Source organism: Heptranchias perlo, chromosome 5 (assembly GCF_035084215.1).
Source record: "Heptranchias perlo isolate sHepPer1 chromosome 5, sHepPer1.hap1, whole genome shotgun sequence".
Taxonomy (NCBI): domain Eukaryota; kingdom Metazoa; phylum Chordata; class Chondrichthyes; order Hexanchiformes; family Hexanchidae; genus Heptranchias; species Heptranchias perlo.
The window spans coordinates 61,518,487-61,535,935 of record NC_090329.1 but is presented as its reverse complement, the minus strand read 5'-3'; the positions used below and the strand labels follow the sequence as shown (position 1 = coordinate 61,535,935).

At 43.4% G+C, this 17,449-nt stretch overlaps 1 protein-coding gene across 1 annotated transcript in view; it reads right to left on the bottom strand.

The window, feature by feature from the left end:
• Positions 1-2,717, bottom strand: part of fndc4b (fibronectin type III domain containing 4b) — a 271,124-nt gene extending 268,407 nt beyond the window's left edge. Inside the window, exon 1 of the mRNA XM_067984470.1 lies at positions 2,049-2,717. Coding sequence (XP_067840571.1) covers positions 2,049-2,124 — 76 coding nt within the window. The 5' untranslated portion in view covers positions 2,125-2,717. The remainder of the gene's footprint in view (positions 1-2,048) is intronic.
• Between the last annotated feature and the right edge of the window lie 14,732 nt (positions 2,718-17,449).

Here is a 17,449-nt window from a genome sequence, read left to right as displayed (position 1 = left end):
TTTTTCTGGTGTTTGTTTTACCCATGTTTTATCTGTTCTTTAACAAAGTCGCTCCACAATTTCTCCAGATCTGTTTAACCCTCTCACTTTTCCACCTTACTGTAATATGCCACTCGTTTCTCCTTCCTTGTTATAGAATCGTAGAAAATTCATGGCACAGGAGGCCATTCAGCCCATCATGTCCGTGCCAGCCGAAACCTTGTAGGTCATGGCATTTCAGGTGCACATCCAGGTACTTTTTTAATGAGTTGAGGGTTTCTGCCTCTACCACCCTCTCGGGCAGTGAGTTCCAGACCCCCAGCACCCTCTGGTTAATTTTTATTTCCTCAACTCCCCTCTAATCCTTCTACCAATCACTTTAAATCTATGCCCCCTGGTGATTGGCCTCTCTACTAAGGGAAATAGGTCCTTCCTGTCCACTCTATCTAGGCCCCTCATAATTTTGCACTGTTCCAAAGAGAGCAACCCCAGCCTATCCAATCTTTCCTCATGGCTAAAATTCTCCAGTCCTGGCAATATCCTCATAAATCTCCTCTGTACCCTCTCTAGTGCAATCACATCCTTCCTGTAATGTGGTGACCAGAACTGTAGACAGTACTCAAGCTATGGCCTAACCAGTGTTTTATACAGTTCCAGCATAACCTCCCTGCTCTTATATTCTATGCCTCGGCTAATAAAGGAAACTATTCCATATGCCTTCTTAACCACCTTATCTACCTGTCCTGCTACCTTTAGGGATCTGTGGACATGCACTCCAAGGTCCGTCACTTCCTCTACACCTTTCAGTATCCTCCCATTTATTGTGTACTCCCTTGCCATGTTTGCCCTCCCCAAATCCATTACCTCACACTTCTCCGGATTGAATTCCATTTGCCACCTTTCTGCCCACCTGACCAGTCCATTGATATCTTCCTGCAATCTACAGCTTTCCTCCTCACTATCAACCACACGGTCAATTTTTGTATCATTTGCAAACTTCTTAATCATGCCCCCTACATTTAATTCCAAATCATTAATATATATCACAAAAAGCAAGGGACCTCGTACTGAGCCCTCTGGAACCCCACTGGAAACAGCCTTCCAGTCACAAAAACACCTGTCGACCATTACCCTTTGCTTCCTGCCACTGAGCCAATTTTGGATCCAATTTGCCACTCTCCCTTGGATCCTATGGGCTTGTACTTTTTTTAACCAGTCTGCCAAGTGGGACTTTGTCAAAAGCCTTACTAAAATCCATGTAGACTCCATGAAATCCACTACCCTCATTGAATTTTTTGAGGTGGTAACAAGGAGGGTCAATCAAGTTAGTCAGACACGACCTTCCCTTAACAAATCCATGCTGACTGTCCTTGATTACTCCATGCCTTTCTAAGTGAGGGTTTATCCTGTCCCTCAGAATTGATTCCAATAATTTGGCCACCACCGAGGTTAGACTGACTGACCTGTAATTACTCGGTTATATTGTCCCCCTTCCTCTCCCCAATCTCATTCGACTGGCTAATTGTCCTTATCACCTTCCCTCTTCAAGGTTACTGGGGCTGTTTTACTCAGATACTTGCTAGCAATTCTGCTCAACACCGGTCACCGTATCTTTGGGTCTGTTCGTGGATCACTAGGTTACCGTCTGAGCTTGATATCTTCTAACTGCTTATACCCTAATGCTTTGCCCCGCACCGATATCAATCGCCTTTTCTCTGCATCTTTGTTCTTTATTCTTTATTCTTTCCCCTACTCCCCTCTATTCTTTCATTTGCATGAAGCTTAAACTCGAACGACTGTGTATCTCCCGACCAAATGGGATACGTGTAATTCAGCGCCAAACTAACGGCACGCCGCACATCACTGAACACTTTGCATTCCTCCGTTCTTGGCGCAGTTCTTCAGCGTCTTTCTCTTTTGCCATCAATTGAGGTCATGAACCTGCTGGAAACCTACTGAATGACTTACATTCACCTGGGGACTGTTGACGAGTGTGTGTGCGGTGAAAGTTACAATGGGGAGCTGTGTCGTGCTCGGAAAGATCAGAATAAAAAATAAATTCTACTTACTTGCCGTCACCAGGCGAAAATCACAACTAAATAACACCAGCATTGCGGAGTTCAAATACAGGGGGAAATGTGCCATTCCGTCCGGTCCGAATAAAATACACACGATTTGTCCAGCGGCTCTAAATGACACATGAAAACAATCCAGGTACCTTCACTACAGAAATATTTCGAGAGAGAAGACCGTAAATATTTATTTTCCCGTCTCCCATCGGATCCAGTAACGGCTTTTTAATCTCAGGTTATTCGTTTCAGGACGAGGGATGGAGCACAGGAACCGAGGTGCCGCTGAAAGTTCGCTGGGATGGAAAGCCTTCAAAAGCAAAACAAATCCCTCGGGATCAAGTCTCACCACTCACATTATATCCTTTTGCAGCTTGGGTGTCGGGTGTAGGAAACGTCCCTACGCGGTGGGATCGTTCACCAGAAGGCGAGTCGTTAACGTGGGAGCAGACACTGGAAGCTCAGCAAGGACAGGTCGCCTCATTGATGGGGCTAAATGGTCATTTCTCGCTCAGGAACATAGGGTGTGTGAGGTAACATCGGAAAACACGTCTCTTCGCTGAGAGCTGAAACTTCCCCGTAATATGAAAAAGACTGTCGGTGGGGAAAGCCCGCCTGTCGGTGGCAGGGATTGGTTTGTGGAGAAGGAGTCATCGGCAGGTCGACCAGTGAACGGTTGCTGACTCCGTCTGCTTGGGCTTCTGCCACCGCAGTCCGATGAGCTGCAAGAAGCAGTTGACAGTGAGAGGGAGGGAACACTGCAAAGAACGAATAGAGCAATGACTTCATTTGCCAAGTTTCTCTGGCAGGACAGAAATGCAGACACTGTTAAGTAAACTTAAGCCTTTCACTCCTAGAGCCATTTACAGTTGACATCACTCATTTTCAGGTCGGAAATGCTGACAGGTTAATATACAAAACAGTAACAGATGCAACCATAAAACGGTCTTAATCGTTCTGCAACTTTTTCAATATATAAATGGCACAATACAATGTAGCCTCATTTCAATGAGTATTGCTGTCCAGTAATGCAATCTGGAAACTTAGTATATGTAACAGGGAGTGAGAGACCATTTAAGTGATTAGTGGTACAATTATGTAACTACATCACTAGTCACATCTGCAACAAATTTTTAAAATAAAAGTGAGACAATTAAACTTAACACGCACTGCAAAAAATGGCTTTTGTGGTCGCTGGATGATTTCTCCTGACTGCTGGTGCAATTGTACGCGTTTTTGGAGGTTTCCTATTGTTTAACAAGTACTCTACAGGGAGAGGAGGAGAAGAAAGAGAAGACGAACCAACAAGAAAGGAGAACAGTAACATCATTTGCAGGGGTGTGGTGGAATTGACTCTCAACAGGAGGAGGAGGAAGAGGTGGGTATCTTTTCTATTGGGGCTAGCAACTTTAAAAAGGTTGAAGTAAAGTAGGGGGAGGGAAAAACACGCTCTGTAAGTGTTGTTAAAGCCAGTATAATATCTGAATATTGACTTGCTCTAATTAACAAGATTGTGGAGTTATAGTGGGAATTTTGGAGCAAGCTGTCCCTGAAAATTCTCCGCTGAGGCGTGACTAACCCTTAAGAATCCAAACCATTCCAGTGTGTGTGTAACACCAGGCCCCATATATTCTCAAAATCCAATCATGGTAGAATTGGCTGAAATTGACTCACAGTCATTTTAGATGTAATCCAATTAAATTTGAAGGACTTGTTGCAATAACCCATTGTCATCATCATACAACAGAAGCACATTGTTTATTGAAGCAAAACTCCCCTGCTGGTAGAGTGGTAGTTAATGGCTGTGGAAAGTGTATCCTTTTAACATTTGATGCAAAGTATAAAGAATTCAACTCTTTAGTTGGCCCTGTATTGCACAACGCCATGTATTGCACGGGAGAGTGAAGTGACTAGTTGGTACAATACACTGATGTTCTCCACCACACCAGCCTCAGCTGTGTGTTCATATTTAATCCCGATGTGGAGATGCCGGTGATGGACTGGGGTTGACAAATGTAAACAATCTGACAACACCAAGTTATAGTCCAACAATTTTATTTGAAAATCACAAGCTTTTGGAGGCTTCCTCCTTCGTCAGGTGAATGTGACATTCACCTGACGAAGGAGGAAGCCTCCGAAAGCTTGTGATTTTCAAATAAAATTGTTGGACTATAACTTGGTGTTGTAAGATTGTTCACATATTTAATCCCCACTCAGATGATAAGTTGCTAACCCTGATACGTGATCAGGCACTGCTCTAAGTTAAGGTCATAGCCCTCACTGAAGAAAATGTGGTATAAGTGCCTACCTCACATTTCAGTATTGTCTGGGATAGATCCGCAGGTAGACTGGGATATTCTGAGTAACCAGAAACAAAGAAAGAATTTGCATTTATATAGTACCTTTAACATCAGCAAGACACCTCAAATCACTTTACAACCAATGAATTACCTTCAAATATAGTTGCTCTTTTGCAGTCAAATGTGGCACAGCATGGTATCACAAACAACAAAAATGAATTCAACTGATTGTAGTGGCGTTGGTTGAGGGATAAATGTTGGCCAGGATACCAGACAAACTCCCCTGCTCTTCTTCAAGTAATGCCATTAGATTTTTTACGTACACCTGAGTTGGTTTAATATCTCATCTGAAAGATAACAGGGTAAATTTTAACCCCCAAGAATGGGTGGGTTGGGGGCAGGTGGGCAGTGAAAATTGTTGATTTTGGGAGCGGGACCGAATCCTGGCTCCAACCCGCTGACTTCCCGGTTTGACCCAGACGCATCTGGACGCGCGCACTTCTGAAACCCGGAAGTCCCGGCGGCACTTAAAGCCTGCGGGCCGATATTTAAAGCTCCAATTAACGCTGCTGAAGCAGTTAAGGGGGTTAAATTTTTGTGACAAACAAGTTTAACTTTCCCTTAATGTGTCTCCCGTGGCCTCTGAAAGATGCCTCTGAAATGGAGGCGAGCTGCAGCCGGCACCCATTTGGACCTTTAAACCAGTGATTGACACATGAAGAAAAGGTGAGTTTTTGCAGCAGGGCAGTCAGTTCTCTCAGACAAACCTTTGGCTGGGAGTTCTTTATGTTTAGACTGAGATTTCTTTGTTCACTCTCAGAATTTTTGTGTTCACACATATTTACCTACATTTTGGACCCCCTCAAACTGAAACCATCAGGATGGGGGGGCGCAATGGATTTATTCAGCAGTACATCTGAGGAGGGAGCATATCATCATCTGCGGCAGGCACAGCGTTCAGTTCTGGGAGTTGCAGCTCGACAAGACAGAGGTGCGCCACAAGGACCTGCAGAAGAGCAGAGGGGGGACCAATGGAGGGGCCGAGGTTGCAGGAGGCACTACCCACGTAAGAGGGTCTACAGACAGAGGCTGAGCTTCCTGGACTTCTCTGAGGAGCAGTGCCTACGAAGGCTGGTGGTTGCAGACATCTGCAGCCTCCTTCATGCAGAGCTGCTCCCGGCTGGGCCTGGTGGTCACGCATTGCCTGTCTCAGTTAAAGTCACCACTGCCCTCAATTTCTTCAACTCCAGATTCTTCCAGGGTGCCACTGGTGACTGTTGACTGCACATAAGTATATACGATAGGTCAAGAATGGCTTGTTTGCCAGGGCATCCGACTACGTCAACTTCCCCATCGATGACACCAGCCAGATTGAGAGGGCAGTGGGTTTCCACTCTCTGGCTGGCTTCCCACGGGTACAGGGTGCAATTGATTGCACACATGTAGCAATCTGAGGATCTACACATGAGCCAGGAATGCCCATCAACCGAAAGGGATATCACTCTATCAATGCACAGCTGGTTTGCGACCACCGGAGGAGGTTTCTGCAGGTGTGTGCCAAATTCCCTGGCAGCTGCCATGATTTCTTCATTTTGCACAAATCCAACATCTTGGCCCTCTTCCACGCACAAGACAGACTTAAGGGATGGCTCCTTGGAGACAAGGAATACCCCCTGCAGACGTGGCTCATGACATCTCAGAGAAACCTCGCCAACGAGGCACAGCACTGGTACAACGTCAGTCACATCACCAACAAGTCTGTCATTGAACAAGCCATTGGAATGTTCAAGATGCGTTTCAGGTGCCTGGATCGATCTGGGGGAGCCTTTCAGTACTCACCAGCGAGGGTGTGCAGAATAATAGTTGTGTGTTGCGTCCTGCACAACATCGCTCAATTGAGAGGGTTACAGGTGGATGAGCTCCCTTGCACTCATGAAGTATCTGCACCTGCCATCAACATTGAAGAAGATGAGGATGAGGAGGAGGAGGAGGATGATGGCAACCCATCAGCAGAGCAGCGGCTCATCTGGCTGCTTGTGATGCCAGGGAATCACTCATATTTGATAGATTCTCATAAGGAGATCTGCAAAGTGAAGATAGTCAAGTACTCAGACCATCTGGAATGATCACCACTACCACCAATACCAGCTCCCCCCCGCCAACCATTTGCACAAAACAGTCCTACAGCCACATATACATCCAGTGTAAACGCGCCCAATGGGTGGCATTAAGTCTCGCCATTCACGATGAGAGACATGCAAGGGCGCTTTCATGAAAGGGACTCAAGGATGGTCAAGACATCACAGTGGTGGTGACAATTAATGTCCAGGTATGAGAAAAAGCAACTATAAATGAAAAACATGACATTCCGTTAGACGCCCTTGTCCATACCCTTAGTGATCACAAAACCTTCGCCTTCCTCTTCCTACTACTTCTACATGGTGCATCCCCTGTGGCTTCAGAAGAGGTAGTGGCAGGTTGCTCAGGTCCCTGCCCTGACTGCTGAGATGCTCTCAGTCCACGCCCTCTGGGTTTTGGAGCCCATGAGGGCCCCCCCCCACAAAGACTGCTTCACCTGAACCTGTGCAGGGGCAGACTCGGCCATCGGGAGAGAAGGCAGCATTGTGGTTTGTGGGGGGGGAGCAACGGGAGAGATGTGGGAGCGCTTTGAGTGGAGTCCCCACTTCCATGTCCCCTTTGGCCATCATCCCTCTCCTGGGCCAGGGCCACTCATTCCTACCACTCTGCTGAACAACAGTTTGGAGGATATGTGTGATGCCTTGTAAGGCCACTGCTAATATATCTGTCTGCCTGTTTAAGGTGGCAGAATGTTGTTCTCCCTGAATCTGCAAGCCCGTTGTCAGGGCCTGAATGGACTCATTTGTGAGCAGTTACTGAAGTTCCATGGAGGCTGCCTTTCTCTCCATTGCAGACATTCCCGCACTTATCTGCACAACCAGTCCATTAATACTGGAGGTGGACTCCTCCATCCTCTCCGCTAATGTGGAGACTGAGTGTGGCAAGTCTTCCAGTAAGTCGCAAAGGTGCTTCTGTACCTCTATCATTCTCCTTTTCAAGGATGGCCCCTGGCGTTCAGCATCTGTGTCCAGCTGAGCAGAGCTTAGAAAGGAGTGTGCCCACCAACACAGACTCTCCACAGCTGCCCCTGCCACAGTGTCTGCTCGTGCTCACTTGTATGTGGTGACTCACCAGGTGACAACCCAACTACCTCTCTAATAGTACCCACCAAGGTGTGAGTATCTATGCTAGTGCATGGCTCGCTATAATGTGACGGTGCGCCCTCAGAGACACGGAGCTCCTCTGAGGAATCACCCTAATCCATGTCATCGGCCTGCTCAGCACTCCTTGAAGGCCCTGGAAGAGAACATACAGCAATATTAAGAAGCATCGCAGAAGTGATGTGGTGATGAGCGTCCTGAAGTGTGCAACAGGTCAATCATTGATATCACCAATTCACTTTGTGTGTGAGGGATGTTAAAGTTCTGTTACCAGACATTTGCGGGGTGCCAGTCTCGGCATCTCCAACGGCCAGGCATTCCTGTGTCCTGCTTAGTTCCAAGACCTCCTCCTCTGCCTCTGTCAGGGCCACTCTTTGTGGTGGCCCCCCTCCAGTCCTATTCCTCTCCTGTGCAGTTTGCACTCTCTTCTCCTGCAAGGGGAGAAAGGACAGATGTGTGAGTGATTGAGGGTGACGGGGTCACCCGATGGATGCATTGCTTTGGGCGATGCTGACAATGAAAGAGATGCATCAGAGGGTGAGTATCAGACAGATTCATCACATTGCATCAGGATTGGGGTGAGTGGGAGTGGTGGAAGTGCACAGAAAATGAAGGTAAGTTGATAATGAGACTTAAGTGGGTGTGAGGAATGAAGTGATGGAGTAGGCTTGGCAAGACAGAGTGAGAGGGGTGATGTATACCGCAGAATGCAGTTGAATCAGTAACTGCATTCATTTTTCCTGACGTGGTTAGGTCATTAAAGCGCTTCCTGCACTGCACCCAAGACCTGGGCACTGTGCTCCTACTGACCTATTCTGCGACCTTCTTGGTGGCAGAAGCAGATTTCTTCCTTCTGTCACCTGGGTATAATAACTCCCTTCTGCTTCTCACAGCAGCCAGTAGTATCTCAAGGGAGGCGTCCGAGAACCTGGGTGCTGCCTTTCCTCTATGTCCTTCTATTCTGCTTTTTTGCTCCTTTCTCCTTCAAAATCCATTGTTGCATTGGTCCTTTAAATAGTGGGCTTTAAATCGTGTCATGTGGGCGCGCAGTACGTCTGCTGCGCAGCTTGGAGACACAAAACCCGGAAGTAGAATTAAGTGCCTTCAATTGAGTCACGATCAATCGAGGACGAACACACAATTTTTTTCCCGGTTTCCCACCCGCTTATTGACCTCCCCACCCTTCCCCGCTGAGATCCCGCCTCGTTGCTAAAATTCACTCCACATCTCTACCGATACAGTACTCCCTTTGTACTGCATTGAAGTATCAGCCTAGATTATGTACTCAAGTCCTGGAGTGAGGTTTAAACCAACAACTTTCTGACTGAGGTGAGAATGCTACCTTGAGCCAAAGCTATTATTTTTTATTTTTGGAAGCTCAGATCTTGGCTCCAAAAGCAAAAGGTGACAATGCACACAAGGAAATATGTGCAGCCATCTTCTGTTACTGCAATGAAGAGTTAGTTTTATATTCTATTATTATATTATCAATGAGACCAAAACATAGAAATTACTGTCGTTGATATTAGCAGAGGAATACTTAACGCATTAATATGACATTCTTTTGTTCAATATTTTAATGGAGATATTTACCCATTTAAAATTAATAGATTAATGCCTTCATTGAAATAATGGAAAGAGGAATGTCATATAAACAAATTAAACATTCATCAATATCACCAGTAACTTCAAGGTTAAAAATGTATAATTTTATAGTAAGGACCAAGTATATAATTTTGTTAATAAATTACCACAACGTACATGATTCACTGTTAAAAGTTTTTGGTCCAATTTTGTGGGATATATTTTCTCATATAAAGTAATATACACAGCCAAAATTATTTATGTATATATGAAAAGTCTACTGTGGAAAATGCACCAAATAAAGTATCAAAATTCAAAATTTTCTGTTGGTAAGGAGAAGATTAGAACATGCCCCTCACATAGAGAAAATTAGTACGCTTGGCGGGGAATCTGACTCGCCCCACCGCCCCCACACTGAACTCTTGCCCAGAGTTAAAACCAGGGCTGTGTGTCCAGCATTTCCTGTTGTAATTTCAGACCTCATGCCTATCCTGTGCTTTTCACCATCTTAGCTATTCGTAAGTTTTCATTGCCTCACAGAGATGATGTTTTATATCATTTGGACAGGTACCTACTTTTCCATTCAGGAGCTCTACCCATTAATTTCCCTTGGTAATTGCAGTCTCCGTTGTTTCTTCTGCTCCCCGTTTTTTTGCTGTTCCACCCTACCAGAGGGTTTGCTTACCTTTCAGAATCTGCCTTTTTTTTGACTGATGCTGATGGATGTGCTATGTGTGTACAGCTTTTTCTGTTTTTGTATCTGAAAGAGCAAGACAGATGAATGATTCCATCTGAAACATTCATCAGCTAAGAGGAGAGTCCTTTATTGGAGTGACCAGAACAGGGGAGAGTAAAAGATATGCTAATTACTTTCACAAAGAGGCAGCAAATGGGTTTATTAGCTCATAAATGCACTTTAAAATGCAGTAAAGAGTTACAAATGGCTGCAGACAATATAAAGGCCAATTCAGTCAAGCATGTCAAAAGGTGTTAGAAAGACAAATGCTGAGTTAAATAGCTTCAAAAAGGAAGAGAAAGCTTTGGAATCTGAATGGGAGAGTCCAGCAGGAAAATTGAGGGGACAGCTAAGGATTAAAACATTGAAAAAAATGCTCAAACCAGAATGGTAAAGAATGCCCATAGTGAAGGTTGCACTGAGCTTGGTTCAAGCATCGTGGGAGCCAAATCCAGGAAGGTCTGATTGAAGTTGTATGGGGAAGTTCAAGAGTCGAGTCCTAGGAAGTACAGGATGCCTGGTTAGGAATGGGATTGAGTGTTATAAGGCCAGAGGGATCACTCCCCTGATGGTCAAATTAGTAAAGGCACTGCCTGATGCATTATTGTGTAATATGAACTATATGGGGCCAATGCACAATTCCAGAGATAAGCTAACTGATCTCAGCCAGCTGCAGCAGTTGGAGCATTGAATTGACCTTGGCATTCCTGAGGTAAGGACGGGGAAAAAAAATCAGGCAGCCAGGGTTTTCGATTATTTATTGAAAAGTGTATGGAGGAAACTTTCAACTTCTGGCCACCTGTTTCTCACCTGGAAAACAAGCAGCTGGTAGTTGAATGTTTGGTGGGGACCTTACATGGCCATTTCTCCACCTAAATCAACTTTGAGGCAGGCGCTTAAATGGACACCAAGCACTCCCACCCAAAACAGGCGGGAGTCTATTTAGAATGCAGGGGGAGACTTTTGGGTTCAATACCGAATGGTGCGATATTGGCCTGTGGCAGTCATGAGGCCCAAACCATGCTCGGGGCTCATTAACATTTTCTCAGCACATTGAAGATGCCAGACAAACGCAAGGTGCAGCTCACCAATTTCCTCGGGAGGAAAATCAGCCGGCTACAAGGACTGTTGGGGAGGGAAGTGGAAGTCAGCAGGGGGTGAGGGAATAGGAGGTCGAGAACAAGCCAGATGATTTTTGTGGTGTCCAAAGGAGCACTCCTGCTTCTCCTGGCCCCCTAAAAATCTTGAAAAAACCCTCAAAAATCTTAGCTTGAGGCCTTCAGCGGTCCCTTTCCACCATTAGACCATTCAATGCCTGGAGAAATGGAACTGACTTGTTCAATGCAAGCTTCACACAATTCTCTTTGAAAGTTGTAATCGGGGTCTTACACCTGTTGTAGGTCCCTGATTGCAACTTTCAAGGAGAAAGGGGCGAAGCATGCAAGTATTTGGGGTTCCTTGATGTTGATGATGATGATGATGGGGGGGGGGGGGAGGAAAAGTGATGGGACCAGTGGTATGAACTTATACCTTAATAAAAGCATGTTGACCTGGGTTTTCCCCTTCTGCTCTTCCCAGTCTGCAATTCTCTGCTCATTTACTTTAATGGGTGGAAAACCATGGAGAGGCAAGTGCAACAGCAGAAAACCTTGACCATTACTTTTCCTTTTTGTGTTAAATATTAATTACAACTATTATACTTGGGAGCAACAGCATTTGGGTTTTTGGCAGTAATTTTTTTTCAGGTTTCTGTGTTTAGATCAAGCTGAAGTCTGAGAGGTATTATTTTATGAAACAAGTAGATTGAGAGGAAAACAAAGACAATGTTGAACACTTAATGTGATTGCTAGTTAGTGCAAGTCCAGTTAATGTTATAATTTTGAAATATACAATTTTCTTAACTAAAACCACAATATTGTATTATCAACTCCCCATGCAGCCTCTGCATGTATGAATAGTTCCTGAATAGATCAAGAAATACTCGTAAAATATATATGTAGGGCTGTCATCCGGATATTTTTAAATATTTGTCCTTAGGATATGGGCAACCCTGGCAAGGCAGAATTTATTGCCCATCCCTGGTTGCTCTGAAAGCATTAAGAGTTAACCATATTGTGTGAGACTGGAGTACATGTATGCCAGAACATGAAGGGAAGCAGGTTCCTTTCCTTGAAGGACATTAGTGAACTAGTTAGGATTTTACGACAATCTGGAAGCTTTCATGGCCATTTTCTGGTGCAAGCACACAAATTACCAGACTTACTGAATTCAATTTCACAACATGCCATGGTGGAATTTGAACTCTAACTTCTAGGTTGCTTGTCCAGTTCCATAACCATCAGGCTAATGTACTGAAATGTTATTAGTTTGCGATCACAGATAAAAACTGAAAGCTCATAAAATTTAACCTTCGTCTCGATGTGTACTGTATTGTAAAAATAATAAGAATGTAAATGGATAGTGTCTGCAATAGCAACAATACAATTCCTTAGCAAACAGTAGTACCTGCAATTACAGTTATTGAACATTTTATCAATCAAATACATACTTGCATTTGTGTCTTTCTCAAATTACTGCACATACTAGCGGCAGCAGCTTTAATTGTAAACTTGTTGTTCAGTTAATATTGCACACCAGTTCTGTGATCAAAATGAGATTTTTTGAGACTGATTTCACTTTTCTATAGCTTTACCCTTCAAAGAGAAAAATGTAATTGCTACAATTATCAAGTGCCATATTATGAGCTGTCATGATGTGGAGATGCCGGTGATGGACTGGGGTTGACAATTGTAAACAATTTTACAACACCAAGTTATAGTCCAGCAATTTTATATTTTTGGACTATAACTGGACTGGGGTTGACAATTGTAAACAATTTTACAACACCAAGTTATAGTCCAGCAATTTTATTTTAAATTCACAAGCTTAAATTGCTGGACTATAACTTGGTGTTGTAAAATTGTTTACAAATATTATGAGCTGCCATATCTTTAGATCATGTCAAAAATTCAATTGTAACTAATTGGCTTCTGTTTATGCCAACAAAGGTTTCAGTGATGCTGCTGTCCAAGAATGGAGATGTAAATGACATTCTGTAATGTGATTAACACCAATAGCTTATCTGGACAAGTTCTGTGGCTTTGTGCAAAATCTGGGAAATTAACATGATAAATGTTAAGCAATTATGAATGTTTACCTCTTCTTCCAAAACAACTTTTGAATAGATACACATGCTTTACCTTTTTCAGTTGTGTTCATTATGTTGACTCTTTTTGAATAACTAAACAGCATCCTTTGGAAAAATAAAATCTCTTTCCTATATTTACATTCAATTTTCTTGCAAGATGTGGTGTATTCTGTCACTGTATATAAAACAACTTTGCTATACAACGCTACAATATATAGGTTCATTAATTAAAACCGTGGCTGCTTCCCAGCAGTAACAGGACAGAGCGTCATATTAATAACAGAGCATGGAATGAATTTAATGGACCCTCAGTTTTAATATGCAGTTTCAAATAAATCAATGACTTAAAAGGTGCACTGCCCAGTAAAGTCACGTTATGGCAAAATTGAGTGCTATTACTGGATGTTATCCTTGAGAAGAAATAGATGACTGCATTAAAAATGAACAGGCAGGATGGATTTCATTTGATTATATGTCAGTAAGCGTGACAAGTACTTTTTCTGATCTTTACTAATTCATTTTCTCACAACTAGAATTTGTGCTACATTTATTAAAGAACATCGGGTATGAAATTGGCCCTGGATGGTGGTGTAAAAAGGGCGAGAGCGAATCGGCCGCTCCTTTTTCACCCACCCCTTTTCCACTGATCTCAACAGAAAAGAAAAAGGGGCGGGGTGTGAAAGGGGCGGCCGATTCGCTCTCGCCCTTTTTACCCCACCGTCCAGGATCAATTTCACCCTAGTTCTTTCCACAATTTTTTTTTGTTGTTCATGATCTAGATTCACCTTTAAATGATGAAAAATAAAATGCTGGAAATTCTATTAATGGCAAGCTTCACAGGCCTGCAGTAACTCAGGCATGACCAGTATGATTTGTGGCAAACTGTCTTCTGAAGAATGTTTTTGAAGGTTCAGGCAACCTATCTGGCTCCCAGGAATGACAATGAATCGGCTCAGAGCAAAGTGATGCATTTATCTAGGCAGCAGTCATGTAACCAATCCTATATCTGTGAGAACATGGGGTTGACCATTTTAAGGGCAATTAAAAGATTCTTGCCACTGGTGAAAATTTCAGTGTTCTTCTTTTGTTTTTAAAATATTTGTTTCTCCTGTCTCACAGTTTTTATTTTTCAATTCCAGTTAATACAGCTCATTTGATATACAATTTTAATCAGGCAATGTTCACTGCATTTTAAAACAGAAATCGATGTTTCTATAAATGGGGTCAGATTTGTAACTAACAAGAATGGCAGTGACCATGTGACCATCCCATTTCACCATTCACTTTGGGGTATAAATTAGCCTTGGGCAGTAATGCAAAACGAAAGATAGCGCATCGGCCGCCCACTTTTCACTTCGCCCGTTTTCCTGTCCATTAACTTCAATGAAAAAGAAAGTCGCGTGGTGAGTAAAACGAGCTGTCGACTCGCTATCACCCATTTTGCATTACCGCCCAAGTCCGATTTATACCCCTTTGCTTTTGAACAATTTCAAAGATATAATTTGGCTTGCAAGCAAGAAACCTCTTTAAAGAATTTTGAAATATGATATTAAAGTTAGAATTGGTAGACATCATTACGTTAGGAGTTCTTCTGTCAGTACTTTAGAATCCTTTATTGCACTGTAATACTTTTTCTTTTAGGGTGATTACAATTATAACATGAAGAGAGGTCTACTCTAGTAATAAGTACAATTTAGAATCATGATGCTGTAAAGCATTCTTTGTAATAACTTTCTGGGGACATTTGTTTGGATCTTAATGAAAATGTCAGAACACATGGGCTTAAACAAATGAGAAATACCAAGCAGACTTTCGCAGATCTTAGGAATCCAGGTCCAGTGAGCCTCTCTGTCAGGTCCCCCAGCCTGAACATGCTGGGTCCTGGCAAGTGGACTGTGAGCAGCTGCCCCGTCACCTGATGATGCAACCTGCAGCTGGTTCTTCTTAGGACAGTGGCTTCCAGAGACTACAACCACTTCAGTCCATGAACCTATATAGACAAAGAGCAACTGGACATCCCCTTCACCTTGGTTATTCAGGTGGCACCTAGAGGAAGCTCACAGGGTAAAGGTACATATAGGCTCAAACTGTAAAGGTTGAAGAACCTCTGTGGTTTGACGCACATTGACGTAATAAATTTGAGTCACACTATTTTTCTGCTTCTAGTCCCTCGACAATTCTAAGTTGTGGGAAAGGGGGATGATGCTATGTGTATTGGTGGGCAACTTCAAGAAATTGTAAAGCTGTGCTTCAATATTGTGGGAAGGTATAGCCAAGTACTGATATTGGGCTATGGGTGTATCAATGAAAATGTACATTCATTCCTTGTTTTCATGAGAACGAGACCCTTATCGGTGCACCTCCGACATTTTTAAACCAGGCACAGGATAAGTTTCTGAATCATCTGCATTCTCCCGCTCATCAGCATCATATTTTCCTCCTTTTCCCGTGGTGGTACCTTCTCCTCCTCCTATAGCTGGATTCCCCTTTTCACTACATAATTGTGCAGGATGCAGCAAGCAATAACTGTACTCGATACTCATGCTGCAGTATATTATGGAGCACCACCAGACCTGTCCAGACAGTGGAGTCATACTTTCAGCATTCCAAAGGTGTGCCGTATTGTTACTCTGATGGATGCCTCTCCTGTCAGGAATCCTGACTGGATACAGAAGACAGTTTTTCAGAGGGTAACCTTTATCTCCAAGAAGCCATCCATTGACATGATTTGATTGGCATAAAGAGCTGGAACAATGGACTGCCTCATTATAAAGGCATCACAGCAGTAGCCAGAGTAATTCACAATGATGTGCAGGGTCTTATGCCAGTGGTCACATTACAGTTACATGTTTAAGGAATGGTAATCCTGCAATTGACATATGTCAATCTATCTTCTACTGATGCTCAGATGGCCACCCGAGTGCAGTACATAGACCATTGCTCCCTTTGGAAACTTGCCACTCTAAAACACATTGTGAAGCTGTGGCCAGCTTTAGTGAACAGTACATCGGTCACCTGCTTGTTGCAACAGTGGATCGCTGACTGTCAAATGTTGCAGAGATCTTCTACACTAGACTAGAAGGAACCTGATGCGTAAAATGTCAGCACGTGGTATTCTTCACCTCCTTAGTTAGCGTGATGACATTCCTTAAAGATGCCTTTGGGTCAAGTTCCAGGAGGAGAAGGAGGAGGGTCCAAATGCATTGGGGGAGACTGAGGAGGGTAAGGAGTTACCCAGCTGTTAGACTGTACAGAGCACAGAACTGTACAGTTCACTCCTGAAAGTCCTGGCTCTAATTTTTAGGCTATGTCCCTTAGTCCTAGACTCCCCAACCAGCGGAAATAGTTTCTTAAAAACTTCAATCAAATCACCCTTTAATCTTCTAAATTCCAAGGAATACAACCGTAGTTTGTGTAATCTCTCCTCGTAATTTAACCCTTGGAGTCCAGGTATCATTCCAGTAAATCTACCCTCCAAGACCAATATATCCTTCCTAAGGTGCGGTGTCCAGAATTGAACACAGGAGACCAAGTGTGGTCTAACTAGGGCTTTGTATAGCTGTAGCATAATTTCTATCTCTTTGTATTCTCGTCCTCTAGATATAAAGGCCAGCCTTCCATAAGCCTTTTTGATTATTTTCTGTACCTGTCCATGACATTTTAATGATCTAGGTACATAGACTCCCTAAGTCTCTTTGGACCTCCACTGTTTTGAGCTTTTCACCATTTAGAAAGTACTCTGATCTATCCTTTTTAGGTCCAAAGTGGATGCCCTCACACTTGCCTACATTGAAATCCATTTGCCACAGTTTTTCCCATTCTCTTAATCTATTAATATCTCTCTGTAATTTTATGCTTTCATCTAGACTGCTTACAATGCTGCCTATCGTTATGTCATTGGCAAACTTGGATATGTCGCTCTCCATCTCGTCATCTAATCATTAATAAATATTGTGAATAGTTGAGGCCCCAACACAGATCCCTGTGGGACTCCACTAGTCACATCCTGCCAATTTGAGTACCTGCCCATTATCCCTACACTCTGCCTCCTGCCACCCAGCCAATTTCCTAACCAGGTCAATAATTTGCTCTCAACTCCATGAGCTTCAACTTTAGCTAACAGTCTCTTATGAGGGATTTTATCGACTGCCTTCTGGAAGTCCATAGAAACAACATCCATAGACATTCCCCTGTCCACTACTTTAGTCACCTCTTCAAAAAATTCAATCAGGTTTGTCAGGTTCGACCTATCCTTTACAAATCCACGCTGGCTCTCTCTGATCAGCTGAAAATTTTCAAGGTGTTCAGTCACTCTATCCTTAATTATAGACTCTAGTAATTTCCTGATAATAGAT